The 27,863-nt window shown below is 46.6% G+C and overlaps 1 protein-coding gene across 5 annotated transcripts in view; it reads right to left on the bottom strand.

Annotated features, from left to right (window-relative positions):
* The window catches only part of AKAP8 (A-kinase anchoring protein 8), an 816,848-nt gene that overhangs the window by 671,167 nt on the left and 117,818 nt on the right, over positions 1-27,863 (bottom strand). For 2 of the 5 annotated variants that reach the window (XM_069231682.1, XM_069231683.1), the window contains exon 2: positions 12,621-12,707. The exons of the other annotated variants lie outside the window; for them this stretch is intronic. In XM_069231682.1, coding sequence (XP_069087783.1) covers positions 12,621-12,707 — 87 coding nt within the window. The remainder of the gene's footprint in view (positions 1-12,620; positions 12,708-27,863) is intronic. 5 annotated transcript variants of the gene reach the window in all.

The following is a 27,863-nucleotide window of genomic DNA, read 5'->3' as shown; positions in this document are numbered from 1 at the left end:
TGGGATGAACAACCCTCCAAATAGAGAGGATTTACACACCAAGTTTCCTGAATACAAACTATGTCCAAGCCTGAAGTAATGTTAATCTATTCAATTGACCCCAGTTTATTATTCAAGCTTCCCACATTCCAAGTTAAAAATGAAAAATGCCCTGCCAATTTATTTAAATTACCATTCATAAAAGTTCCACTTGTTGAGTGGCTGCTCAAGTTAAGGATAACAGTACACTGACTTCCCAGTATCAGATTATTGCCATACCCTGGCAGCATGCATGTGTTAGGTGAGGGGTCCCTTAGGATGGCACAACACATGCTGCAGCCCTTAGGAACCTTCCCTGGTCACAGGGACCTTGGTACCACTGGTACCTTTTACAAGGGACTTATCTGTGTGCCAGTGGTGTGGAAACAATGGTACATTTTTAGTGAAAGAACACTGGTGGTGGGGCCTGGTTAGCAGGGTCCCAGCACACTTCTTAGTCAAGTCAGCCATTTTCCTACATCGACAGATAGATTACAACACGTCAGAACACTTGTGCACTCGACCTAAAAAGGAGTCCATGGTTGTGTGCTTAGGATCAGTTACAGTCTTAGCCCCTCCAACCTTTCGCTTGCCCATCCTGGCAAATTAACTTTTAAAAAATGAGGGCCCACAAAAAAAAGAAAAAAAAAAAAAAAAAATACAGGCTGAAACACAATGGCACCCCCTTACAATTTGGAGACAGTGAGCAAAATAATACAATTCAAGAGTCAATCAAGCTCACCTGTCTGATGCCCGTGTGTCAGTCTGCTACAATACTACACTATGAAGAACTAGGGACCAAGAGACTAGGCCCAGCCTTGGTCTGCCGAAGACGGGCCAGTCATTGCCTGGTCTTCATGCGAGCGCACCCCGCGCTGCGGGGAGCCCAGGTGAGTTTTAAAGGTGTGCTTCCAGGCGCAAAGGAAGTGTTGGCTGCCTTCCAGCCACAAGCCGAGGCAGGAAATGGAGTCCCCTCTGCCCCTGCAGCAGTTTCTGTGTCCCCACTCTACAGAGTCTGGGTGAGTTTTAAAGACGCGCCTCCAGGCGCAAAGGAAGCATTGGTGGCCTTCCTGCTTCAAACCCAGGAGAGAAACAAAGTCCACTCTGCCCAGCTGCAGTTTTTGTGTCAACTGTTGCAACTCAATCTCTAAAGCATGAAGACACGGAGCTGACAGATTCGGGTGGAGAACCCTCCACTGCTGTTGCAACAGAGGATCCTCTCAAAGGGGCAGCCCGGTCAGAGGATCGATGTTCATCTTCAGAAGCTCAGGATTCCAGACTCGCCTAGCCCAGTCTGGATTATTTGGATCTGCTCATTCTTGTTCTTCTTGAGAACACTGGGAAGGAGTGGTGTGGGTGGAAAGGTACCACAGGCCTGAGCTCTACTCGCAATGAAAAGTGTTGTTGCAGTATTGCCGCCTTGGAAACTCCAACGCACAATACCGTTGTCAGTGCACAAACACACCCTCAGCGGCGCAGGGCCAGCCGTGTGCAAACACAGCATCAGGCTTCAATGCTTTCCTATTTGGGGACCCCGGGGGCCACAAAGATGCTGCAGGTTAAGTTCAAGGGGTCGGTTCTGGGAAACCAAAGGCTGGACAAGGAAAAGGGCCGCCTGCTGGACGTTGCTGCACCAAAGGTCGGATTCCTCAAGGCCAGGGGGCTGCCGGTGCAGGGAATCTTTGTCCGGTTCTGTCACAGCCAGGTGCGACCTCGGGATTGAAGCTGCAGCCGTCGTTGTGCTGGACAGGAGGGGTCAACCCAGGGTGAGCACTTGCTGAGGATCGACTGGGCCACCTGGCTACAGGCCATGGGCATCGGGTGCAGAGTGGGCAGGACTCACGGATCTTGGGAGGTTCTGGAGTCCTTTGCTGGTGTTTTTCTCTGGACAGGGCAGGTGTCCTCAGGAGTTTTTGGTCCTCTGGGGTGCAGGCAGTCCTCCTGAGGCTTTTAAGAAGTCGCTGGTCCTGCAGTATGTGTCGCCTTCTTTTAGCAGGGCTTTAGAAGATGGAGACAGGCCGGTAGGGCTGAGGCCAAGTCAGTTTGCGTCTTCAGTCTTCTCTGATGGGTGTCAGCTTAGCAGTCCTCCTCCTTTCTTCTTTTGAGGTTGCCAGGAATCTTACAAGCTAGGTTCAGGGGAGCCCTCAAATCCTGGATTTAGGGGCATTACTGGGGTCAGAGGGCAGTAGCTAATGGCTACTGTCCCTGAGGCCACTACCTTAGGAGAGGGGGACACAGACCTAACCCTATTTGCCCCTGTCCTCCAAACCAAGACAGAGGATTTTCCAAGGAGGCGATCACCTCAGCTCTGGACACCTTGGGGGCGGTCCCTGCTGAGGTGGTCACTCTTCCCTGATTTCCCTAATTTTCCCACCGGACTTGCCACCAAAGGTTGGGCTTTGTCAAGGGGACGGGCATCTCCACTAACTGGAGTACCATGGGGCACTGGAACAGGAGGCTTGAGCCACCAGGTGTTACAGTTCCTGCAAGAGTGGGGGAGGGGGGAAGAGTGTGAAGCACATCCTTCCAGAGCAGTCTTTGTTTCTGGCCAAAGAGAGCACAAAGGCTCTCACCCCATGTGGTCTGAAACTCAGCTCAAAGTGGCAAGCTGGCACAAACTGGTCAGTCCTGCACTAGCAGTTTGGCTAACATGCAGGGGGGGACATCTCTAAAATACCCTCGGGGCATTTTTCAATAAATCCAACACTGGCATCAGTGTGGGTTTTTTGTGCTGAGAAGTTCGATACCAAACTTCCCAGTATTCAGTGAAGTCATTACGGAGCTGTGGAGTTCGTAATGACAAACTCCCAGACTATATACTCAATATGGCTACACTGCACTTACATGTCTAAGAATGGACTTAGACACTGTAGGGGCATATTGCTCATGCAGCTATGCCCTCACCTGTGGTAAAGTGCACGCTGCCTTAGGGCTGTAAGGCCTGCTAGAGGGGTGACTTAACAATGCCACAGGCAGTGGTTTGTGGGAATGGCACCCTGGGAGGGGTGCCATGTCGACGTTCTCCCCACCAGCACACACAAGCTGCAATGGCAGTGTGCATGTGCTTGGTGAGGGGTCCCCCAGGGTGGCATAATACATGCTGCGGCCCTTGGGAACCTTCTTTTACAAGGGACTAAACTGTGTGCCAATTGTGGGAACAATGGTACTGTGTTTGGGAAAGAAAACTGGTGCTGGGGCCTGGTTAGCACGATCCAAGCACACTGACTCAAGTTGGCACATTATCTGCAAAAGAAAAGTGGAGGGGGTTGGGGGGTAAACATGCCAACAAGGGCACTTTCCTACAAGAGGCATCTGTCACAACTGTGGGTTCTGTTTGGAGGAAGGGAGAGGAGTCTAACTTTGACCCAATTGTGGTTCGTAATCCAGCACTGCAGGTCTTTTGCAGTTCCCTCCAAGATCTGGACCATGACAGACATTTCCCTGATGCTGCATCCCCTGGAACTTCAGGTCCCACTGCAGATCCCACATATGCTATATGGCATGATTTACCAGCAGGATGCAGGAGGCCATGAGCCCTAGCAGACTCAGTCAGTCTCACTGAAACCAAGAATAGAGGCCGAAACATCTGTGTTATAACCTTAATATCCTGCACTTGCTGCCCCCGGGAGGATAGGCACGATACTGCATTGTGTCCAGAACAGCTATCATGAAAGAGCGTCTGAGAGGGAAACAAGTGATTTCGGCATGTTTATAGTGAACCCCAGTGAATGCAGGTTTGCTGTAGTCTGGAGCTGGGAGACGACAGCCTGGGGCGAGCCCGTGTTTAACAGCCAGACTTCGAGTAGGGGAAGACACAAACCTTTGACCTGCGCAGGTGAGCTGGGACCACTGCCATCACCTTGGTGAACACCTGAGGGGCACTGGTAAGGCCAAATGGCAGCATGGTTAACTGAAAGTGATCATGGCCAACCTTGAACCGCAGGTAACACCTCTGGGCAGGCAGGATGGCACTATGAAAATACGCATTCTGTAAGCCCAGAACTACCAACCAGTCTTATAGGTCTAGGGCAGATAAGACCCAAGCCAAAATGAGCATTTTGAACTTCTTCTTGAGGGAGAGATTTACGATCGGTAGGTCTAGAACAGGGCAAAGACCTTTGTATTTTTTGGGGTATCAGAAAGTAGCGGGAATAACAACCACAGCCTACTTCTGATATCGGGAACTGTTTTTTATGACTACCTTGTCCAAAAACAGCCGTAACTTCCCCTCTGAGCAGAGGCAAATGATCCTCAGCAAGCTGTTAGAATGTTGGCAGCATTGAGGAAGAAAAGAATTGAAACGGCAGGGCACAGGCCTTCCAAATGGTCTGCAGTATCCAAGCGTCAATGTAATGGACTGTCAACGGAGGAAATAATGTTGAATTCTTCCTCCAACTGGGCAAACATGGTCCTGCAGAACCACACTAGCAGGGCTTTGAGGCTGCAGTTGCCAGGAGCTGGGTGGCGGACGATGTCTGGCTTTCAGATCCACTAGGTCTGAAGAAACCGTGGCCACGTCCTCACATAGCTTGGGGAACTTGCACAGGACAATGGCTGGCATAGGGCTGACGTGGTGGTACTCTCGTTCCGTGGCCACAAAAGGGGCGAAGGCAGACTGTGGACAAGGGATGGCTCAGAGACCCAGGGACTTGGTCACGGCCCAAGAGTCCTTAAAATGAAGCACTCTAACGCAGAGTCTGCCTTCTGGCCAAAAAAGTAAGTCCCTGTCGAAGGGCATGTCCATAAGGTTTACCTGGACATGGACAGAAAAGCAAGATGTTCTTAGCCAGGCGTGGCCCCGTAAGGACAACATCGACGAAACCACTCTGGCCAGTGAGTCAGTTGTAACTACGCCACACCGAATGGTGAGCTTCGCTGCATGTCTCCTATCTTTCACCATTTGGGAGATGATGGCCTTGGGTCTCCTTCGGGACCTGTGAGGGCACTTGAGTAACTGTATCCCATAAGGTGTGAGAGAAACGGCCCAATAAGCATGCAGTATTCACAGACAACAAAGCCAGGCTGCTGGAAGAAAACATTCCTCCCAAGCTGATCCAGCCTCTTGGATTCCCTGTCCAGGGGAGCGAAAGGGAATGCACTGTGGGATGTTGAGGCTTGCGCTACTAAGCTCTTAGGGGTAGGGTGTTGGCTGAGGAAACTAAGGTTGCAGGTACAAGGCGATGACGGCAGCCAATCATACTATTTACAGGAGCCCGTGTGCTGGGTTTGGACCAAGTTCCCAGTAGGACATTAGTCTCATTAAAGGGCAGCAGGGGTTCGGAAGTGAAAGTCCCTGGTTGAAGCACGTCAGTCAAGATATTCATCTTGACAGCCTCTAAGGGCCGTTTGAGGGCCTCCGCTGTCCTTCGCACCACCACTGCATAGGAAGCTGCCTCCTCTGTAGAAATAAAGTAGGGGGAGAGAGCAAGCCAGGATCTGGAGAGGTGTCCAGTCCACTGGCCTCTCCTATAACCTCATACTAGTCCATAGACTTTTCCAACTGGAGTTCTAAAGGATCCAGCAGGCCCTCCCACTCTTCCATGCTTTGCTGCTGAAAAAAAGGCTCAGGCAACAAATTGGCACTCGTGGGAGCTGTTGGTGCCGGAATCTGCATCGTGTGATGCCATTCCAGCTCCGGATTGTCCGGCATCAGAATGTGGCCAGAGGGGCCGGGAGCATCAGCACCGTGCTGGGTGCCAGAGAATGTTGTGTGGGTACAACCAGTGCCAGTCCAGAATCAGATCCATTAGACCACATCGGATCCATTAGACCACATCGGATCCATTAGACCACATCGGATCCATTAGACCACATTGGAGCCAACGACGAAGTCACCGGCATGGAACCTAATGTGGCTTCTTCTGACCCCGTGGGGCCCGATGGCACACCAGGGAGGTCGGCCCATCCAAATATGTGGTGCATGGCCTTGTAAAAGTCCTCGACTTGAGGGTGGATTGCTCCGGCTCCCGAAAATGGACGGAGGTACGGAGTCAGACCCCACCATTGATTCAGTGGAACCATGCCTGGAAAGCCGATTTTTCAAAGTAGACATGTCGGCTGACGGACGAGGCTAAGTCTAAGTCCGTTTAAGCTTCTTCTTCTTGTTCCTCTTTCCCATGTGTGCCGAGGACCTTGAATGGGAAGTACAGGACTTGGGGCTCCTGGAGCAGCCCAGCAACCTTCTCCACGACCGGGAATGTGACCTCTTAGGAGTCTTATCAGATGCCGTCAACTGCCAGGTGCAAGCAGCTTAAGGGTCTGCTCACAGCCTTTGGCGCCATGGACCTGCAGTCCAAGCACAACTTGGAGTCGTGGTCACGCTCGAGACACTATAGGCAGACTAGGTGAAGGTCTGTAACCGACATGGTGCAGTGACAGGCACTACATGGCTTAAACCCTACCTTCCTCTATGTCAACTCGACACTCAAAAAATCTTCAACAAAACGTCAAAAAAAGCCTGTCAAAAAGCGACAGAGGAGTAGCTCTCTCCAGATCTATGCTAACTGGCGCAGAAAGAAAATAACTCATGTCCGCGCACTTGGGTGGTGCCTATATAGGTGACCGTAATGTCACATCCGGTGCCAATGAGGCCACACGGAATCAAACGGAGCCACCCGATAGCACGCACAGAGGTATTGCTCAAGCAAGGAGTTTCCAGATCCAGCCTGATGCCTGGAAAAGTTAAAGTTAAGGAATCTACAGCTAAAAGTCTCTATAAAATATTCCCTTTAGGATTACATCTGAGCCTTACATCGATTGTTGATAAAAACAACATTGAGGGGGAGTGGCCAAGCGAGCAATCACGGTGGTCGCATTTTGAGGGCGCTCAGGCTCCTCCTTTTCGGACGATCCTGCCGGACAGCGGAGCATTCCCACCAGCCCATATGGGTAGGGGCAACATTCGGCGACGGGGGGTGGTGTGGGGGGGACAGAGAGGTGGTGTTAAGCCTGCTGGGCCCAGTGGTAAAGCCGGAGGGGACTGCCAGTGAGGAGAGGCGGGGCGCGTCCTGGACTCTGTGGTCTGGAGTATCCTTGCCTCGCGGAGGGCTCCAACCTGATGCATGTAGGCGGTGACCGAGCCCTGGGAGGAGCCACGACCTGATGGCAGATGGGGCTGAGACAGGCACAGTGAGAGCAGTGCAGGTTTGAGATGGTGAGGGCCCCGCCGACTGGCGAGTGACTGAGGAGGTGTCGGTGTGGCCCAGAGGTGGCTATCGGAGATCCCCGGCCTGTGCTGCTCGGTGGCACTGTCTAGGTGACCCCCCCCCCTCGTCAGCAAAGATCGACACCTGTTCCCCAGCTGGGACCGTAGTTCTGGCTGGTCGAGCCTGGTGGGCACCGCCACTGGGGGTAGATGCACGGTACGGCAGAGACATGTGTGCCCCCTAGAGGGTGCCTGGGGGGCATCCATAGTAGTGGAGTCTGGCAACTGGGTGGCGGACATCGAAGTAGGCGACATGGGCCCAGGGAAGGGTCCATTTCTCCTGGTAGTGCCACCTGCCAGCTGGGACTATGTGGGGTAGGACATGCACCACTGTGGAGACCCAGGGGAGGCGGCCCAAGCTGTGCCCACACGGCAGGACGGCCTGTTTGCCTGCTGCCATGGTGGGACACCGCTGGATGTGAAGGGCTCAAAAGACTGCTATAACCCTACTCATGCACCAGGTGATCACAGCGTGGAGTGGAGATCAGCACCCCCCCGGGGACACAAGTTACATCTGCAGACACACAGAGTGGTGATCTCCTCCCTGATGGTGGTGGGCAGGCCCCCACGGCGGTTTGGGGTGGCTGGTTCAAGCACGCTGCGTGGCCGCCCTGGTGATAGTGGGGGCCCTGGAGCTGGGGCTCAGTCAAGGTCCAGGTCTGCTACGATGTGAGGTGACCATCTGATCACGAGGTGGTATTACGCAGGTCATAATAGGGTCGGACAAGTTCTTGGACATCTGTGGGAGCAACCAGATACGCTGTAAAGTACTTGGTGTGCTGCATGTGGGTCCACCGATATTTATCCCGTCACTGCCTGGTACTCATTAATTTATAAAGGCGAGAAGTTCACTGTGGGCCTCCCAATCTGGGGGGCAGGGAGTGGGGGGGGGGGGGGGGCTTGGTATGGCCTGGTGCATGTGGTTTGCTGAACTGAGTGTTGGCACAGCCAGCAGGCTTGGGGGTACCTGTCCCTGCTCCTACGATGGTCCGTTCTTTTTGCAAGGGTGGCCGGCTGAGTAAGTAAACCCTGAAGATGGGGCACAACAGTCACACACCCCCCCCCCCCCCCCAAGACTAAGGCAGTACAGACAAAAGTGGATCAGTACACAGCGCCTAGGAACTCTGGATTGGTGGTGGATCTCGTGAACGGTTCAGATGCTCGGCCGCCTCGGCCTAGCAGGGAGGCCAGCAAGCGCCGGGGGATCCAGATGTAGATCGCCTAACCGATCCACGAGTTATGTTAGGTTAAGATGTTTAAGGGGGCGACAGATGCTTCTTGGGTGGAAGTGTGGAGATGGGGGGGAAGGGTATTGTTTCTGTTAGCACAGTAGTTAGTATTGCACGCTGTTTTCAAGTTCACATGCAGACTATGTGGACCACTGATGTTCCACACAACTATGTCCTGAGACACAGCCATAGACTGGGTGATGGACTGAAAGCTCCTGGTTGGTGGCCCACCACCCCCACGGGTTGTCTAATGACTGTCGGGGTTCCCTGTGGGCAACACAAATCCACTCTTGCACTCACTATCATTTCGGTCATTTCAAGGAACGTTAATGGGCTCCTAGACTGCATTAAACAGACCGCAATACTCATATCAGGAGACATGCCCCGGGGGTGGTCCTCCTGTAAGAGAGACACCTACTGGGAACTCACTGCTCCTTCTTGGGGTGCTTCAGATATGATAGGGTCTACCACTCTGGTTTCATGCGTGGGTCCCGGAAAGTGGCCCTTGCTGCTACATAAGTTGCTACCTCTGACAGTGACTAAGGTTCACGAGGACCCGCTGGGGAGGTTCATTGGAGTGGAAGGTCATATGGAGGCAAAGCAGTATAATTTGGTGTCCTGCTATATTTCCCCATATCTTTTTCAGTCTACTTGTGAAGCGACTGGATCGCTGTTGTCATTGCACCCGGCCAGCTTCACGCTGGTAGGGGGTGGCATCAATGCAGTGCCGGACCCGCTTTGTGATGTTTCTGCATAGCCCGGCTCTACCAGATGCCTCTGTTCGATGAGCCTTAAAGCTTGGGTGGATTTGTGGGGACTTTGTGATGCATGGCAGGTCTGGCACCCGCATGTGGTCCTATCCCATGGCTCACAATCCAGTGGTCCTCTGGCTCTTCTTATAGATTTTTGCAAGGCATGCGACACGATTTCATAGGAATACATGGAGGTAATCCTACTACGTATGGGGCTGGGGTAATAGCTCCACCGAATGATCTGTCTCCTGTATCAGCACCCCACGGCCCAGGTTCAGGTGAATGGAGTGTTCTTCCAGACATTTCCATTTCAGCAGAGTCCGGGATGTCCCTGATCTCCACTGCTCTTCGCGCTAGCAACTGAGCCCCTGGTATGACTGCTGTGGAGCGATCCTCTGAGACAGGGGATGGAATGGAGGACAGAGTGGCACTGTACGCGGACGTTGTCTTGGTATTTCTGGGAGATCCGCCTTTATCGGGCCCCAGATTTGTGGAACTATTGGAGTGGTTTGGAGAAGTATCCGGGCTTCTAGTCGACACCAAAATATCAACACTGGTGGAAGTAAGGGGAGATGCAGAGGGTCGACAATGGTGTCTATAATTCTCAGTGCGGAGGAATTAATTTAAATATTTAGGGATCCACATCTCCCTTCTGCATGAATTAGCGTGGGTGCTAAACTTGAGGGGCTTGTTATCACGTCTAGAGAGGGACCTGCAGTGCTTGAAAGTCCTCCCTTTAAACCCCATTAGGTGTACTGCCCTCCTCAAACGGATGTGGGTCCCTCGATACCTATATGTCCTCACAAATTATCCCTACCAGATACCTAGGGTGTGGTTCTGAGCTCTCACATCAAAATTCACAAATTTCATATGGAACGGAGGGCGGGTAAGGTGGCTTTTAACACTGCACGGAAGTCTCCGTAGGAAGGGGGGGACGGGAGTCCCAGATCTATATATCTATTACTTAGCGGCCCATATGGTACCTATAAATGACTGGTTTGCGGGGGTTGGGATGGCTCAGGGTACCAGCTTGAGATCCACGAGGGGGACCTTGGTGGCCTACTGAGTATGCTTTATGGAAGCAGGATTCCTGTCCAGACAACCTCCTGCACCCGAGTGGCTGTGGGTTGCTGGAGGGCGTCCCTAAAACGCATAAAATTGGACTGGCGCTTTTCTCAAATGACCCCCAGTGTGGCATGGAGAATGGCTGCACCAAATCACTACACTTAAGGGGTTTCAGCACTGACTCAACAGGGATCACCTACTTGGAAGACGTGCACAGGGAGTAGCCTTCGGTCATTCCAGGAAATGAGAGCAGTATGGGCTACACAAGACAAAACTCTTTTGATACCGCCAGCTGCGCCATGCCTTGGGTGCCCACATTCCTACAATAAAAAAAATAAAAAATAAAAACAACCCCCAGACTACAACCTGCTTGACACGAAATTGTTAACTGGGAACCTGGGGAGAAAGGCAGTATTCCAAATTTATAAGTCACTACTTACGAATGCCCCGGATGGGCTTGACCACCTGCGACATAAGTGGGGGCACACTGGGTGGGGGAGTTGGATGACGATGACTGGCGGGAAGCACTACTGGCCCCCCAGGAATTAGTCATCTCAGCTAGGCTGTGAATGGTACAATTCAACTACCTTCAAGCATCTTACTTGACTCCAGCGAGAATGTCAAGAATGTCTGGCGGAGCACTGTCCGCCTGTGCTAGGTGTTGTCTCCCGGCGGGAGACTTCCTCCATGTTATCCGGAGTTGTCCCCGAACACGGCCTTTTTGGGAGGGGATTGGTAAAGAAATAGCAGAGGTCTGGGGCGTCCCATAGAATTAAGTCCCAAGGTTGCATTGCTGGGGCTACTGGATGAATTGGAGGGCCTCCGTGCTGGCCGGTCATTGGTAGGGGTTGCATGCCTCGTAGCCAAAAGAGATATATCCCCCAGTTGGAGGCTTCCTGGAGCTCCTTCGTTGGTGGGATGGAGGGCGGGGGTGGATTTGTGTGCACTTCAAGAAAAAACGATCTATGCCGCTCGAGTGTGCCTGGAAAAACATGATAAAATATGGGGGATATGGTGGGCCTACCATGGTACTCTGTTGTAATGTAAAACTTAACATTGGTGGGCCAGTAGTGGAATGTGTTCTTTGCTCTGTAACTGTGTTATTGACACTGTCGGAACACGTGTTTACACTGGTTTCAAAATAATGAAAATCAATCCACTTTGGTTCCTAGAAATGAAAAAAGAAACAGGACTGAGACCCATATTCTATTGGTGCAAACTTTGGGTGACCCAAAGATTGATCTCCTACTGGTGGGGGACTGGAGAAAGTAGTAGGGCTACCTGGGGTAACTAAGATCCCTTGGTTTAGGTTTATAAAACAACATCTGTTTCAGACTGGGAATGGTCATCTATGGACCATTCCTCTGGAAGCCTCTGAGGTATCCAAAGCACTGCTCAAGGGTTCATGCTGGCAGCACACACTTGAATCTCTTATAGGGCAATAAAGGGGAGATACCTTTACAGCCTCCTTTCTTCAGTTTAAGAATATATTTACTGTGGTACTCTAGGCTATTGAGTCTCTTCAGAGAGGCCTGAGACAGAAAGAAACTTCTGCCAGACCTACGGTGCACCACTAAAGCAGTCATACACAAGAAGGGCAAACCAAAGACAAACTGTGGCCCCTATCGCCTACTCTTCCTATTAAACTGTGAAACTAAGATATTGGTCACAATCCTGGCCAACAGGTTACTGACGGTGATAGCCCGGCTTACCTGTAGAGACCAGTCTGGCTTCATGCCAGGCAGGTCCACCTGACTCAATCTTTGCCGCCTCCACAACTGGCTGTCAGCAGTGTGCCGCAGGACAGAACCTCATGTCTTCCTAGCACTGAATGCTGAAAATGCATTTGATGCGATTCATTGGCCATATCTTCACCAGGCCTTGTAGAGGTTTGGTTTTGTCCCCAAGAACTGGTGGTGCATTAAACAGTTCTACTAGGGCCCAGCTGCAGTGGTGCAGGTGAACAAGGTACGTTTCTCAATCGTTGAGATAGGAAGGTGTACCCAGCAGAGATGTCCCTTATCCCCACTGATTTTCTACTTTACTATCAAGCCATTGGCAGCTGTGATCCGTTCCCATTCTAATATCTGTGGATTCCGTATCTCTGAGGCAGATAGGGATGAGGAGAAAAGCTTATTATATGCAGACAACATCCTGCTCTATGTCACTAAGCCGGTCACCACAATTTCGACTATTCTACAAGTCTGAGTTGTACGGAGCATATTCAGGTATCAACTGGAGTAAATCTGTGCTATGTCACCCCACTGCCCCCCCCTTAGATCTGGCCATTCTTCCCCATCACTCCAGGTGGAGACTGATGGTTTTCAATATGTGGATATGTTTGTTTCTTACCCTGTGCAGAGGGTAAACTGTATTCCCAACTTCTCCCCTGCTGTATGGCAAGCACTTGATCTCTTCTTGACGTTTGCTCTCTGTACACTAAAAATAAAACAAAGACATTAAAAAATGAAAGAAAGAAATGGCTGAGAGCTATTAAAAAGGTGTATTATTGACCAAAATATAAAAAAAAGGAAAAACAAAACTACAAGTATAGTTGTTACTAAGTGGTAGTCAGTGCCATCACCCATAGATATTGGTGTAATAATGCATGTCAGAAAAAAACCGCTATGAATATGGTTGCTTTGTTGGCAAAATAATATGTGATGCTAATTGTAGGCAGCTGGCTCTGTATACACTATACCAAAGTGAGGTATAGTGTGCACAGAATTCAGGGGTACCCTAAAGGTTTTAAAGAAGCTAAAGTAGATAATACTAATGCTCTATTCTGTGGTAGTGTGGTTGAGCAGTGGGTAGTGCTAAGCATTTGTTGGACACACAGGCAAGAATTGAGGCACACACTCAATGACTAACTCCAGTCCAATGTTTTATGTAAAAAAAAATATATGTTACTTTATTTATAGAACCAAAAGGATATTTGCTGCAAGTAAGTAGTTTCAAGAATGTATCACTTTTGAGTATCAAATGTACTTTATTTGTAATTCTCAGTTAAAACAGTTTTCAGGTAAATAATTATTTTCAATATCAGAAGTAGACAATTACTGCAATTTTCATTGAAGTAAATGCAGTGGTGCGAGGGGTTGGGGGAGTACATACACAGTTTACAGGTAAGTACTAGACTTAGGGTCCCCGTCTTTGGGGGGATAAGGTGTCCACAGGGCAAAGCTTAGGAAGACACCAAGGGTGCACCACCAGCAACACGGGGTCGGCCGGGTCCATAGGTCAAAGTTGGTGTTGGGCACCCAATGGCATCCTATGGAGACTGGGGGCACTTGGAAGTGAACAGTTGGCAGGTTAGTACCAGTGGTCTTAGGATGCACAGGACAGCACCAAACACACAGCCTCAGTGGCACAGGGGTGGCCGAGGGCAGGGTGCACACACAGCATTGGGCGCCAAATGCTTTTCAATTAGGAACACTGGGTTCACAAAGAGGCTACAGGCTTGGCCCAGCAGCTCGGCTGAAGAAGACCAGCGGCTGGATAGTTAAGTTGAGGCTCCTCTGGATGTCAATGGACCATCAGCTGGATTTCCCAAGGCCAGGGGGTTGACCGTGCAGAGGTACCTTTACCAGATATGGTGGCAGTCAGGTGGGTCCTCTCTAATCAGGATACAGGTGCCGTTGTGGTGGGCAGGAGGGGTCAACCTGGGGTGGACTCGAGGTTTGAATCGCCTGGGGACTCCCTCTGGTCAGGTGGGCCACTTGGACCCGGCCATGGGCTTCAGGTGCAGAGTGGGTAGGATTCGCCGATCCAGAGGGCTCTGGAGTCCTTCTTGGAGGTTTCTTTCTGGACAGGGCCGCTGTCCTCGGGAGTCCATGGTCCTTAGGCAGGCGGGCAGTCCTCTGGGGGTTTGCAGAGGTCATTGGTCCGGCAGGATGAGTCGTCTTCTTGTAACAGGAGTCTTGTAGGAGGCCTGTAGGACTGGTGCCAAGTCAGTTGTCGTCTGGAGTATTCTCTGCTAGTACAGATCTACAGTGGTCTTCTTCAAAGTCAGCAGGAATCTGAAGAGCAAGGTTCAGGGGTGCCTCTAAATACCAGGTGTATAAGTGTTACAGGGCTCAGAGGGGGGGTAGCCAATGGCTACTGACCCGGAGAGTGGCTACACCAGACTTGTGTCCACTCCGTTTGGGGAGGAGGGGCACATACCTATCCCTATTGGCTGTCTCCCTCCAAAACAAGATGGAGGATTCAGCCAGGAAGGGTTCACCTCAGCTCTGGGCACCTTAGGGGTGGTCCCAGCTAGGGTGGACACTCCTCTTGGTGTTTACTAACTTTCCCGCAGGACCTGCCACCAAAAAGTGGGACCTGGTCTGGGGGCAGGCATCTACACTGGCTGGAGTGCCCTGAGACAGCCTAATAAAAGGCAGGAGACTTTGAGGCTCACTGCCCAGTGTTGCTGTTCTTGCAAGGGGGAGATTTGAAGCACTTCTACCCAGTGCATGCTTTATCCCTGACTCAGAGAGCCCGAAGCCTCTCACCCCATGGAGTTAGAAACTTGTCTGGGAGTGGGAGGTTAGCACAGACCAGTCCGCCACACAATAGATTTGGGTGAATTTAAGGGGGCATCTCTAAGATGTCCTTTGTGTGCTTTTTACAATACATCCACAGAGACAACAGTGTGGGTTGACTGAGCTGAGAAGTTTGACACCAAATATCCAAGTCTTCAGTGAAGCCTTCATGGAGCTGGAGAGTTCACAGCCCACGTACTCAATATATCTCCACTGCACTTATAATGTCTAAGAAAAGACATGTAGGGGCATATTGCTCATGCAACTATGCCCTCAGCTGTGGTGTAGTGCACTCTGCCTTAGGGCTGTAAGGCCTGCTAAAGGAGTGACCAACCTATGCCACATCCAGTGGTTTGAGGGCATGGCACCCAGGGAGGGATGCCATGCTCACGCTACCTTTTTTTCTCCCCACCAACACACAATCTGCAATAGCAGGGTGCGGTGCATGTGTTTAGTGAGGGGTCCCTTAGGGTGCCATAATACATGCTGCAGCCCTCCGAGACCCTCCCTGGGCACAGGGCCCTTGGTACCACTGGTACCTTTTACAAGTGACTTGGGCTGTGTGCTAGGGGTGTCCCAATAGTGGAAGCAATGGTATAGTTTAGGGAAAGAACACAGGGGCTGGGGGCTGGTTAGCAGCATCCCAGCACACAGTCAGTCAAGTTGGCATCAGATATCAGGCAAAAGGTGGTGGAGGAGCAGGGGGGGGGGGGGTTGTGACCATGCCAAAAGGGGCACTTTCCTACACTAATAGCCTCTATTTTTTTGTATGTTAAGGTAGGCGCATATTAGATCAGTTACTGCATTTGAAATAAAGAGATCAAATTAATTTACCACAGAAGAGTTCTTGGACAAGACAAAATACTCTCAAGCTAAGACATCACATAAAATGTTGGCTAGGGACTTTGTCACTTTGCTCTGTTACGGCAAACTGGCAGCGAGTTGATGGGCAGAGTCTGATGGATTTTGTCCTTTCTGTACCAAGGCTGCTGAAACAAATGAGCATGCTGTAATTTTTTGTCCAACATATCTTGGGTGCGGAAGGAAATGTATTCTCCTGTTGTGTTGCAATATGGGAATTAGGGGCTATAAAGTAGTAATAAGGATCCTGAGAAGTGATAGCAGACAACCTACTGATTTATTCTGTTCTATAAGAGAATATTGCCTTCTATAAATAATTTACAATAAGTACTGTCGAGGGATCAGGGCCTCATGGGGTTAATCCACTATAACATCTTCTACTCCTCTTCCATCTATTTACCCTCTGGGATCTGCCCTGCTAGCCCTGCGGATCCATAATTGCGCACTAGAGGTGCAGAGAGGCACCATCTTTGTATAGGTGACCTTTTGCACACTGAATTGTAACTGAGTTGACTTAATAGCTTTTAACTTATTTAATTGTATAATATTTAAATGTTTTTATGTATTTTATAATGATGTTTTTGAAGTGTTTTTATGGCTGTTTAGCCGAGAAAAAGACTTATGGTATTTAAACCTGGATATGGGCATGCGCCGAACTACCCAGAGGGTGGAGATGTCATGACCTGGAGTACAAGCATTAGATTCAGTTGAGGTGTGCGTAAGGGAAATCATAACCAGGTGCAAACAGGACTAACAACTCAGCAGGCCTGGACTGAATCCAAAAAGGAAAACTACATCACAGTAAGGAGGAGGATGTGATGGAAAACCCCAACATTTGTGCCTGCCAAGCAGCCCTACACACTCCAGTGAACACCTAGGCCCATCTGTGGTGAATAGGAGTCTGAAGTTAAAAAGTTACTTCAACCCACTCTTGCAACTTTGCAAGAGCTGTTATTTATCCATAAGCCTGAAAGGAACACAAGCATTATCTCCCTTTATAATGAACGGCTGAGGTAAGTTCTTTAGGCATGTGTCTAGTTGACCAAAGTCCAGATCGCTTTAATCAGCTTAGCCAGTGAGTTAAATGTTTGCTTCCGACATCTGCAACGTTCTGTACGTCACAAGTCGTAAACCAAGTAAGGCCAATTTGAGCTTCTGTCCTTCGAAGCTTGGTATATCATCGTTACACTGGGTTATGTAAGCACCTGTTATTTACAATGCTTAAAAAGAGAAGAAGTGTGGTATGGAAACATTAGCAAAGTACTTACTCATATATTGATAATTGTATTTGTGCTCCAGTATTTTTTCCAAGTTTTTTTCAATTGGTACTCCACCACTCTGCATTCATGTTAAGTCCTGGTGTACCTTAAATTCTAACCATGTATGAAAGAGGTTTGTGTGAGCCACCGTGCATCTGTCATGCATAGTTCAAGCTGACAAGTACAGCAACCACTGTCGCATAATCATTAGGCTCATGCACAACAAAAGAATATGTTTCAGGAGCATACACACTAAACCTAGTGGGCAGACGGTTAGGCAGTGAAAGCATGCTGACAGTCTATGATGCAAATCCCTAGTCTTAGCCAAACAGGCTGCCAAGTATTCTCAGGACACATAGAAAGGCTTCAAATTGCCTTACCTCCTACAGTCGACTAGAAACAGAGTACGTGAGTTTCAAAATGCAAATAGGTTTTTATCAGCCGAGTAGTTGATCTGTAATTTCTTTTTTAACAGAAGAATATCAAGGGGACAGGACTATAATAATCATCATCATCATCATCATATTAGAGATGAAGGCAAACATGCATATGATTTATAGTAGGATGTATTGAGAGAAAGACAGCAACCAGGGGATGAAAAGTACTACAATTCCAGCAAGGACAACTCATCAGCTCAGGGGCTGGGAGCATAAAGTAACAGCTGGATACATACACAGGGAAATATTGAGATGTTTAGACTGTGCTCGAACGAAGCAGTGATGTTATAATCACAGCAATTTTAGAGAAAATACAAGGTAAATAGTGGAAATATCGAAAGGAAATTCTGCAAATGCTAGAGCAGATTTATTCTGATGTTCACCCTTAAAGCTTGGCTCAGGTATTAACTATAAAACGAACGCGGGCTCATTTTGGAACCCTCTGGTTTAGCATGACAAATAAAGGAGTTAAAGAAAGATTTCACCAAACACTGGAAGGTTTTTACCTGCATTCCTAGGGCTAGAGTGTGGATATCCTGACACCAAAAAGACAAGAATGGAGACAGGAGTACTTTTAGCAATGTTTAAAAACTTTTTTTAGCAAGGAGCTGCTGATGAGTTAATCCTGTGCACTGCCATTTAGTGAATGGCAGAGGTAAGGGGTGCGTAGTACCCAGGTACCTATGGATAATGGGTTGCCCCAGGGTGCAAAAGGATGCATGTTTCAATAGTCAGCATACTGCTTGCACGGCTTAAAAGCTGAAACCTTAGTGGAAATATTTTGCCTAAGGCAGCTGCTTAGCAAGACATTTTTGAACTTATCTGGAAAACAGCAAATTGAGAAAACACAAGATCTGCATATGATAGGTTACAGAAATAAGGGAAACAAAAACCAGTGAGCAATGTGGTGACGTAAAAAAGGCCTTTTATAGTGAAGCCCAGAGGTAGTGCAGACACGAATTGCACAGTGCCACCTGGAATTTCTGTATCATGTTGAGACCTGACATATTCAAAAGGTGAGGAATATGCTTTAAGAAAGGATCCATCAAAGATACCCATTAAATATGTCAGATTACTTCTTGCACTCTCATGCAATCTATCATTATCATTCATACCAGAGAAGGGAACAGTAAAAGTGAAATAAGTCTTTGCTTTGTTATGGCTGGGTGGTGTGTACTGAAAGGTGCATTGAGAAGACCTTTCTTTTATACATCATTTTTTCCCTGCAAAAGCGATAGTGGTCTACATCCTCTAGACCAACATGGTCTTTACTAGTGAGAAAAATACATCATCCGCCATTGCAGACAAACTCTGCTAGGAATGGAGATGAAAATGTTATTGAGGATCTTCAATCTGAAAACATCTAGAAATCTGCATCCTTCAAGTTGTCAACTCATCCAATGCATTTTGTATGCAACAAATCTAATCATAAAAAGTGTTACTTGTGAAGGGAAAGTTTAACACTTTGTTGAGCATCACGCCTAAGAATTGAATGAATACAAGCACAATGTTGACTTGGTAGGTGTATTAATGCAAAAAAAAAAAAAAGAAAAGTACTCACCCGTGGTGCTTAATGAAACAAAATCACTAACAGGTCAACAAAAATGTAGGTTTTAGTTTTTTACGGAAGGCATTATGCTCCAGTATGGATCACATATGAACAGGTAATTGGTTTCAGGCCTTAGATGCTGAAAACACAAACATCATCCCTCCCAGGCGATTTTGCCTGAAAAGAGGGACAGTTGTCAGAAACGTGGAAGTAAAATATTGTGTTCGCTTTGGATGATACCTGGTGATCCGTGATTTAATGGCAAGTGCTGCAGAATTGTGAAGGGTTCGCTAGATCGGAGACATTACAAAAGGATCATTTGTTGTATTGGCAATTAGTGCCATTGCCTTCTGACTTCCATGGTAAGGTCAAAAGTACACAGTCAGGTTATCAATCTTAAATCATTTGCAGCCTTGACAGGAGGTTTCTAAAAAATAAAAATAAATCCTAGGTAACAAGTATTGGCATCTCCAGCCTAGAAAGAATGCTGGCTACTACTGCATCTGCTTTAAATTCTTGAGAGATAACCTTAAGAGACTTTTTCAAAAGCTTCAATGGAAATGAAGAGGCTACCACTGAATTTATACGAGATTCAAGGAATAATCCTTTATCTTATTTAACACCAATATTTGTACAACACTAATTAGACTAGGGAGAAATCCTGGACTCGAAGGCCAAAACTAAGATTTCAACAGAGTTGGGTCCAAAGATAAGAATCTCAGCTCAGTCAGCATTTAGTTTGAGCAGATTTTTGCTCACGCACTGTTGAACCGCCAACATAAATGGTTTAAAAAAGGCTTTAACTTCTACATCTGAACGATTGGTGATGAAAATAAACTAGGTGTCATCAGTATAAGATATATCTTCCAACCCAAAAAATGATTTAACATCCATAATGGGGCAAAGAAAAAAATTAGCAAGCGTCGGCAAATGCAATACGTTTCGCCTTTTCCCAATTAACTTTGCTATTGCTCTTTTGCAGATGCTGTGCAGCATCAGCAAAATGATATGCCTTTTGCTGATGCTGTATAACATAGTTGAAGAAGAAAAATAGTGAGGGCATTTAGGGGTCATATGGGTATGGCAGCCCAGTGCGATGAAGTATGCCCAAGCAACATGACGGAGCCTCTATTTTTTTTAAAATGTCTTGTTCCAAGATGGAAAGGCTTGTCTGATTATGGTTCCTCGCTTTAAAAGAGTGAGGCATGGTGGATCATCCTCTTCGGTCCGTGTGGCCAATAACTTGCACTTCCTCCATGTTCAACTGAGAAATATGTAAAATGAGACCACCTTTCGGAACCTATGAAAACTCACTTAATTAGCCATTAACTGTGTTTTTCCAACCTGGTACATGTCTTAGCCCCGGGACACTCCCAAAGTAGCTAAGCGCTCTATAAATTGTTCATTCATTCATTCGAGGTGGAGGAGCAACGGAGGACAGGGTGGGGGAGAAATTAAGATGGTGGAAGGAAGCAACAGTAAGTGAGCAACAAAGAAATAGACAAACTTGAGGATGGGGAGGGCATGAACGTAAAATGCTGGGGTGGGAGAAAACAGTGGACAACTTGGGGGTGAGGGAAAGAGGAAACAGAGCGTGTGGGGAGGGCAGGTATTTGGGGGGGGGCCATCTGCACAAGCGGAAGAGAGCAAGAAAACATATTCCTATGAAGTGCTCAAAGCAAATGGGAATTAAAGTAGTCCTCTGAATGCAAGCAGAGTAAGGATACAAGTCATCCAGGCAATATGATGATAAAGAAGTTATGTTCAATGGGGGGGGGGGAACAAAAGCAAGAAGCGGATTGAAAGCTATTCAATAAGAAGCAAGCAAATGAGTTGTTATATAGTCAACCAACTGTAAGCAATGTGCTTGCTCTAAGCCAGTGGTTCCCAACATTTTGATTTCTGTGGGCCCCCACTTTAACATTAATGGAACCCAGGGACCCCCAATGAATCATCATGGGAATCCGGGGACCCCCGCCTGAGTCATTACTGGAAGCTGGTGACCTAATTTGTCAATATTTGGTAATATTTTTTAATTTTCTAGCCTCTCGCGGACCCCCTGAGAAGGCTTCGAGGACCCCCAGGGGTCCCCGGACCACAGGTTGGGAACCACTGCTCTAAGCCCATTGTAAGTTTTGGGGTGATCTATAAGAGGTCTTTCAACAACAGACGGATAAAAACTTTGTATGGAACTGGGGATACAAGCACTTATTTGTTATGAAATTTGGCACAATGTCATAGTCAGGCGAAGAAAACAAATGAAAAGAAACAATATTAAATGTTTGTGAATGCAAATGAACAACAGTGTTCCTGGTTAAAATTCTTTGGAACATGAGAGCCACAGACAAAAGGTTTCACCTCCTAGTGGCATGCATGACCTTTTTCTTTTTTAAATGAAAAACATTGGTTAGACATCAAGAGTATACACAGAGTGATTTAAAATTGAGAGATCACTTTGCATGCCTATAAGACAAGCTCAAGTGATGTCTAGATCATATTTGCCAGATAATTTAGTGCACAAACAGAGATGCACTGCAAATGTCATACTTTGGCTATCAATGAGACATTTGAAGTGAGAGCACTCTGTGTAATTGGTGTGTGGTGGAAAGCTAGGGAGTAGACATTTTGGCAATGGGATGATAAATTCAACGTCTTCACACCACATATTATATGCTGGGGAAGATATAGTGATGATATTCTAGGCATAAGGCAAGGACTGTTGCAAAACCTTAAAACGTATCTTCAACTGTTGAATACCACTGAATGGAACATTACAACACATCAGAATTCTCAACCAACAAAATGAACAATTTAGATCCCACAATCTGCATACACAACAAAACATCAACAATGCTGTGCTGGTTAGACCTGGCATCCTAGGTGTGGTTTTGCCACTACCTTTTTGTCTTCAACCCTCCTGTTTGCCGACATTGTTTTTGCTGGCATTAAGAATCTGCACATTTTACCACTGCTAACCAGTAGTGAAGTGCTTGTGCTCTCACCCTATGCCATAGTAGAACTGATTAGCCTCTATACAACTGGCATCATTAATTTTCTTGTAAGTCCCTAGTAAAGTGGCAGTGCCTGTGTCCTTGGCATATAAATGAAATGCAACTAGTAAGCCTGCACACTGATTGTGCACCCACCTTAGCACTTTAAAACTGTGCATACAGGCTGCAGTGGCAGACCTGAGATTTGTTTGAAACAGCCATATCGACCTGGCAAGATAAACCTTTTTGCCAGGCCCAATTCTCCTTTTTAAACATATGTCACCCCTACCGTAGGCCCTGGACAGCCCTGAGAGCAGGGTGCAGTGGATACAAAACGTGGGACATGTACTTTTACATTTTCTGGTAGTGAAAAACTCTTTAATTCGTTTTTCACTACTGCAAGGTCCACCTCTCCCGTAGGCTAACATTGGAGTTAACTTATTACACTCAATAAGCTGTGATTTTCAAATGGGAGCAGGTAACATGTTTGGGGTCTTTGAAATTGTAATGAAACATCCTCTCTCATGGTGAAGTTGGATTTCAAATTATAATTCTGAAAATGCCACTTTTAGAAAGTCGTCATTTTCTTGCCTTAGACATTAAGTCCCTGCAGCCTGTCTCTGGGTCACATGACATGCAACACCTCAGAACCAAGCATTGACTTGACTGCATGACGCATCCTCAGTGTTGAACCTGCAAAACCTGTATTTAAGGTACTTTGTTTAGCAGGCCTAACCGGGTCCCTGTGGCTGGCCCACGCTTGCCAAAGCATAAAATATATGTGAACCAGTGTTCAACCATTTTGAAATAATGCCTGTAGACTGTTTTCGCAATATGCTTTTGTTTTTATAAATTGCATGCTTAGCAGAAGCCTGCTGACAAGAACTTTCCACTCGGTGATCATGAACTGTGAGAATGCAAGATGTGGGTATGCCGACTCCACAGAAGAAGTTTCCACTCTGTCTACAAGAATGCCAGGGCAGGCATGTAACAGCTGGTCTTATCTTAGAGATGCTTGATTGGAGCCTTGCGCCTTGAAAACGAAGAAAAATTATTAGTTACAAGCCATTGATTTCCTGTCAAGACGCTCAGCTGTGAAACCAGTGTCTTCTAGTTTTTGAATGCTTTAAAGTTCTTGATAAAAGCGACCTTGCAGCTGCAAGTAGTTGATAATTTAGCTCTCGCCATATATCCTAGTATGTGCTCTCAAGTATAAAAGGCTTTACGCCACCCCAGTAAGGCAGAACACTTGGCAGCTTAGTCGACTGTGTTTCCATTTAAGCATGGGGCAAATAAACTGTGCTCTTTATTTGCATACAATGTCCATGTGCTGACTGTATTTTCTTTCAGATAGTTATGCTTTCACACCTGCATCGTGATCGGCCTGAACTTGTCACTTTGTACCAGCTTGGCACGACCAAATATCCACAGTGGCGCTGTTTCCTTTTTGGCGCTATTTTCACTAAAATATTTAAACTTGCCTACCTTCAACTGATTGGATTTTTGACATTTTGATCTTGTTTTACTGATCAAAGACACCTCTATTTTTCTAATCTGGTGTGAGCTGCTTGCAGTTTATTAATCCTAGAAGTACTGCACAAATACTTTACACTTTGTCTCTGAACTGTCTCCGAATTAAGCCTGACTGCTCTCTGCCAAATTACCAGGGGTGAGCACAGGTTAATTTAGGCTGGTTTGTGCCTCACCCTGACAAGGATTGTGGTTGTTGTGTGACCAGAGCTCCCACCTCAACCAGTAATACAACTCCTTACAATGCTGAATGTCGTTTTTTGGGTAGATGTTTTCTGACAACTTGGCAGTGGCAAGAAAAGCGGACAGCTGCGTACCATGAGGCAGTGTCTGCGGGGCAGAATGCCCAAAAAAAGAACATATCAGTAGAAAAATGTATGTATTTGTAACACCACTGGCTAAGAGAAAAATTGCAATACACTGGCTGAACCCTAGACTTCCGGCTGATAATAGTTAGGTGTGGGATGTGATGAAGTGGAAAGTGGTGGCAGAAACACAAATGAAGAAAGTGAGGAGAGATAACAAGCTAGCGGAGTATCTGATGGAACAGGCAGACTTGATTCATTTCCTTTCTGACCCAACAGGAAAGGATCCCCTCTGTATATAGAAAGGAATGGCAAATGCTCCCATTGTCAGTGAGGGGAGTGCAGAAGGGGAGAGCAGAAGGGGAGACTGATTAGGGAACTGAATCATAGGACCAGGAGGGGGACAGCACTGCAATAGTTGCACAAATCAGCTTTTGGGGAAAGCAACTGATATACACCGTGTTATATGATAGCATATGTGCATTATTTGTTGTACACAAACTGACCTCTGTGCCATTAAGTTATCTATCAGATAATCTTTTAGGATGTCATGAACAGTATAACACTGCTGTCATGCATATGGAATGTACAGGTGAATTACGCCAGTCGGTGAGGGGAGGTACATAAGGTAGACCCATTTTCAGGGATGTGGAATCTGCCTAAGGTTTGTGGTGTTGTTTCTACATGCATACCAATATTATGAGGTACCAAACTGAATGACAATATATTTAAAGACTGACTGCAGAAATGCAGCACACAACGTTTACTGTCTATTGTACTGGAGCAAGAAGCACACTTCATCTGTGCAAGATCTTAAACAAAAAGAGATAAAGCAAAACTGCTGAAAAACAGCTGCAGCTAATTTAATACTACAGAATAGCAGCTGCCACCCACCTGCCATCATTTAGAATATTCCAAAGGGAGAAATGCTAAGAACAAGAAGAAAACTGCTCCTAGGATGGCAACTTCAAAGAGAAAACAGGTGAATTGATCAAAAATATTTAAACGGTGGGGCTACAAAAGCTCCCTGGAAAATAAAATTGTGAAGGAAACTTACAAAACTCACAACACCCCGATTACTGAAACAAGAGGGCAAGCCACATTCAAGGACAAAGATAACATGAGTTTCACAAGACAATACCACAATGGCCACAACCAGATCCAACGAGTGTTACAGACACACTGGCAACTATTAACAATCACCCCATCTATGATAACATGTTCACAGAACCTCGGATTAGCTTACATAGAAATGCTTACTTCAAACAAATACTCTGCTATCCAAAACTGTGGACAAAAATAACATCCTAACCATCATTTTTAGATAAACCTAGTGGTTTTTACACCTGTCAGGACTACCCAATGTGCATATTTGGGCAGAACAAACTCAAGGTCTTCTTGCCCAATGAGAATACACGAATACCAATCAAGCAACTGATCAACTGCAAAAGTACTTATGTAGTGTATATCATACTATGCCCATGTTCTAAAATTACTGTGTGTGGCACAAGACGATCCTTGAAAGTAAGAATGAAAGAACACTACCGAAACATACACAAAACAGATCCAGGGCTCACATTAACAGGACACTTTCTCGAATTTCATGAACGCAATCAACATTTCACCTTTTTCAAGGGGAGGCAACAGGGAATTCAAAGCAACATTGTGAAAGCAAATAAATACTACAAATGGATACAATTCTACATGGATGCAACAAGGAGGTCAAGTGCATGTTTGGCGCAAATAAACTAAACAACATTGATGGCTGACCCCCCCCTTCCAACAACCTACCACATGGGGATAATCCTTCACTCATACACCTAAACCAACCCAAACTATAACATTTAACACATAGAAAATACCCCGATCCACCTTCATTCACTTGCCACCTGGGCCTGAGGTTTACCAGCTGGGCTGTTGTTCATACCAACCTCCACAGATCATTCATGGAAACTGACTATTTGAGAAGTCATGATAATAGCACACATCATGTAGCTTAGCGCTTACAAAACTGATGACTATAAGCAAGCATAACAAGTGTACTATTCGGTTACATTAACATGTTTGTACTGTGTATGGGACACTGACTTTTAATCTCCATCAATTTAATTGACATTTACCCAGTTTGAACATATTACACCCATATCTGTCACCTCAACCTACTGAAATGCATTTGTTAGGATGACGCTTAACTGTGGTGTTTATTATAAGTATATAACTTTGCACATAAGTCACTTGAACCGACTGTAAAGCAAAATGTTGTATACAATTTTTTTTCCTATGCAACTGGTCGTGTTTTTTGTGATAGCTATACTAATGCCCAGGCTGATGGCCAGTTTACAACAAGTTCCAACAATATCAATCTAAAAGCAAGCCACATACAATCAACACAACTTCTAGATCAAACTAACATCAGATCGGGGACCAACTGCCACACACAACATGGCAGCCGCGCAAAATAGCAAAATCTGAAGAAGGCACACTCAAGCAAATTTGCTGTAATACTGGAAACCCTATTACCAAAACAGGAATGCACCTTTCACTAAATAATACACAGCATATTGAATGGCCGATGACCCCATTTAATTTCACAACGGATTTCCAGTCTTATTCACCTCCCCAACATGGTGACATAGGAACAGAGACCCAAACCCACATTCAATATAGCTGCCGTCTACAATTTTAACATTTTAACAGAGAATGCTAAAGCACTAAACTAAAATGCCCTTCTTTGCTTAAACCTAGAATGACAATTCCACCTATATTTTTTAAACCAATGTTGGGAGGACCGATGACACTTATAAGAGTGCTATTGTCTTCAGGACAAGATCAACATTCTAACACATCCGCTAATTCAAACTTGGATTACTAGGTACCTTTTACTTCTGTTTTTTTTGTATACACAAGGCGACATAAAAAGATGATGCAATCCAGTCTCTCGCAGACCACACAAGTACTTCCTCCCTCAATAGACCACCAGACAGAAGACAACACTTTTTTCTGACTCTTACGGCCACGAGAATGGGTCTACCTACACATAAACAACATCTCGTCTGTCACTCGATCGCATAGTTGTCTTTCCATTAACAATCAAGTACTACAATTACTCTGGCTCATCTTTCTTGTTTTCCTAGCACCCCACAGGATTACCAAGATGCTGCTTTTGACAACAAACCAATGGTAATTACTATTCACACATTATTCCGTAGAGTGTAGACAAGAACTATTAAGGTATTAAATATATAGACACAACTGGATAATCTTTATCTTTTAAATCGAAGCACCATTCAAATCTTTTTCTAGATATGTCTCTGTGCCTTGCAACTCACCAAGCACCAATTACACAGAATGCTCTCACTTAAAATCTTTCATTTAAAGCCAAAATATATCAAGTTTACTGCATAGAGTTGTCTGATGTGTATTGTCTAGGCATCCCTTCAATGTCAAAGGAATGCAAAGTGTTCCTTTAATTGCCCCTTGGGCAAGGTTTGCTCCCCATGGGGACACATTACTGCTGGCTGTATCGGCCTATTTTTCGAAGGCCCATCTGCCCCCAAGGGAGGCAGAAAGCCCACCAGGGAAGACTTTTTTTTTTCTCAAAAAAGAGGGTGAGGGTACTGCCATACCCTCACTCCAAATAAATGGGGTCAGTTGTTCTGCCAACCGGTGGGCAGATGGGGCAATTCTCCTCTCCCCCCCCCCCACCCAATCCACTCCCCAGGTGGGCAGAAAGCTTCTAGATGCCAGGGAATTAAAAAAAAAAAAAATAATAGTGGGCTGGTGACTACCAACCAGTATGGGCATGGTTATGACCCCACCCTAACTGAAGGGGGGTAACAGTCTTTCCACTCTCCCTTGCACACTAAAACATCTGATCCCACAGCAAGCAAGAAGATATTTGATTATTTTGGGTTTTTGTTTCACATTTGGGCCATGAGAGCTTGTCCAACTCTCAAAATCGTCCCACTTGGAATAGTGAGGGCTCCACTTTTTGGACTTTGGGAAACTGCCATGTGGAAAAATCCACAAGACCTAGACGCATCTGAAAACTAAATATCTGGGTGAGTCCAGGGTGGTGTGCTTCAGATGCACCCCGCACCATTTTCTTACCCACAATGCCCTGCAAACTTCCAACTTT

Source organism: Pleurodeles waltl, chromosome 4_2 (genome assembly GCF_031143425.1).
Source record: "Pleurodeles waltl isolate 20211129_DDA chromosome 4_2, aPleWal1.hap1.20221129, whole genome shotgun sequence".
Taxonomy (NCBI): Eukaryota; Metazoa; Chordata; class Amphibia; order Caudata; family Salamandridae; genus Pleurodeles; species Pleurodeles waltl.
The sequence above is the reverse complement of the archived record's forward strand: the minus strand, read 5'-3'. Positions and strand labels throughout refer to the sequence as shown.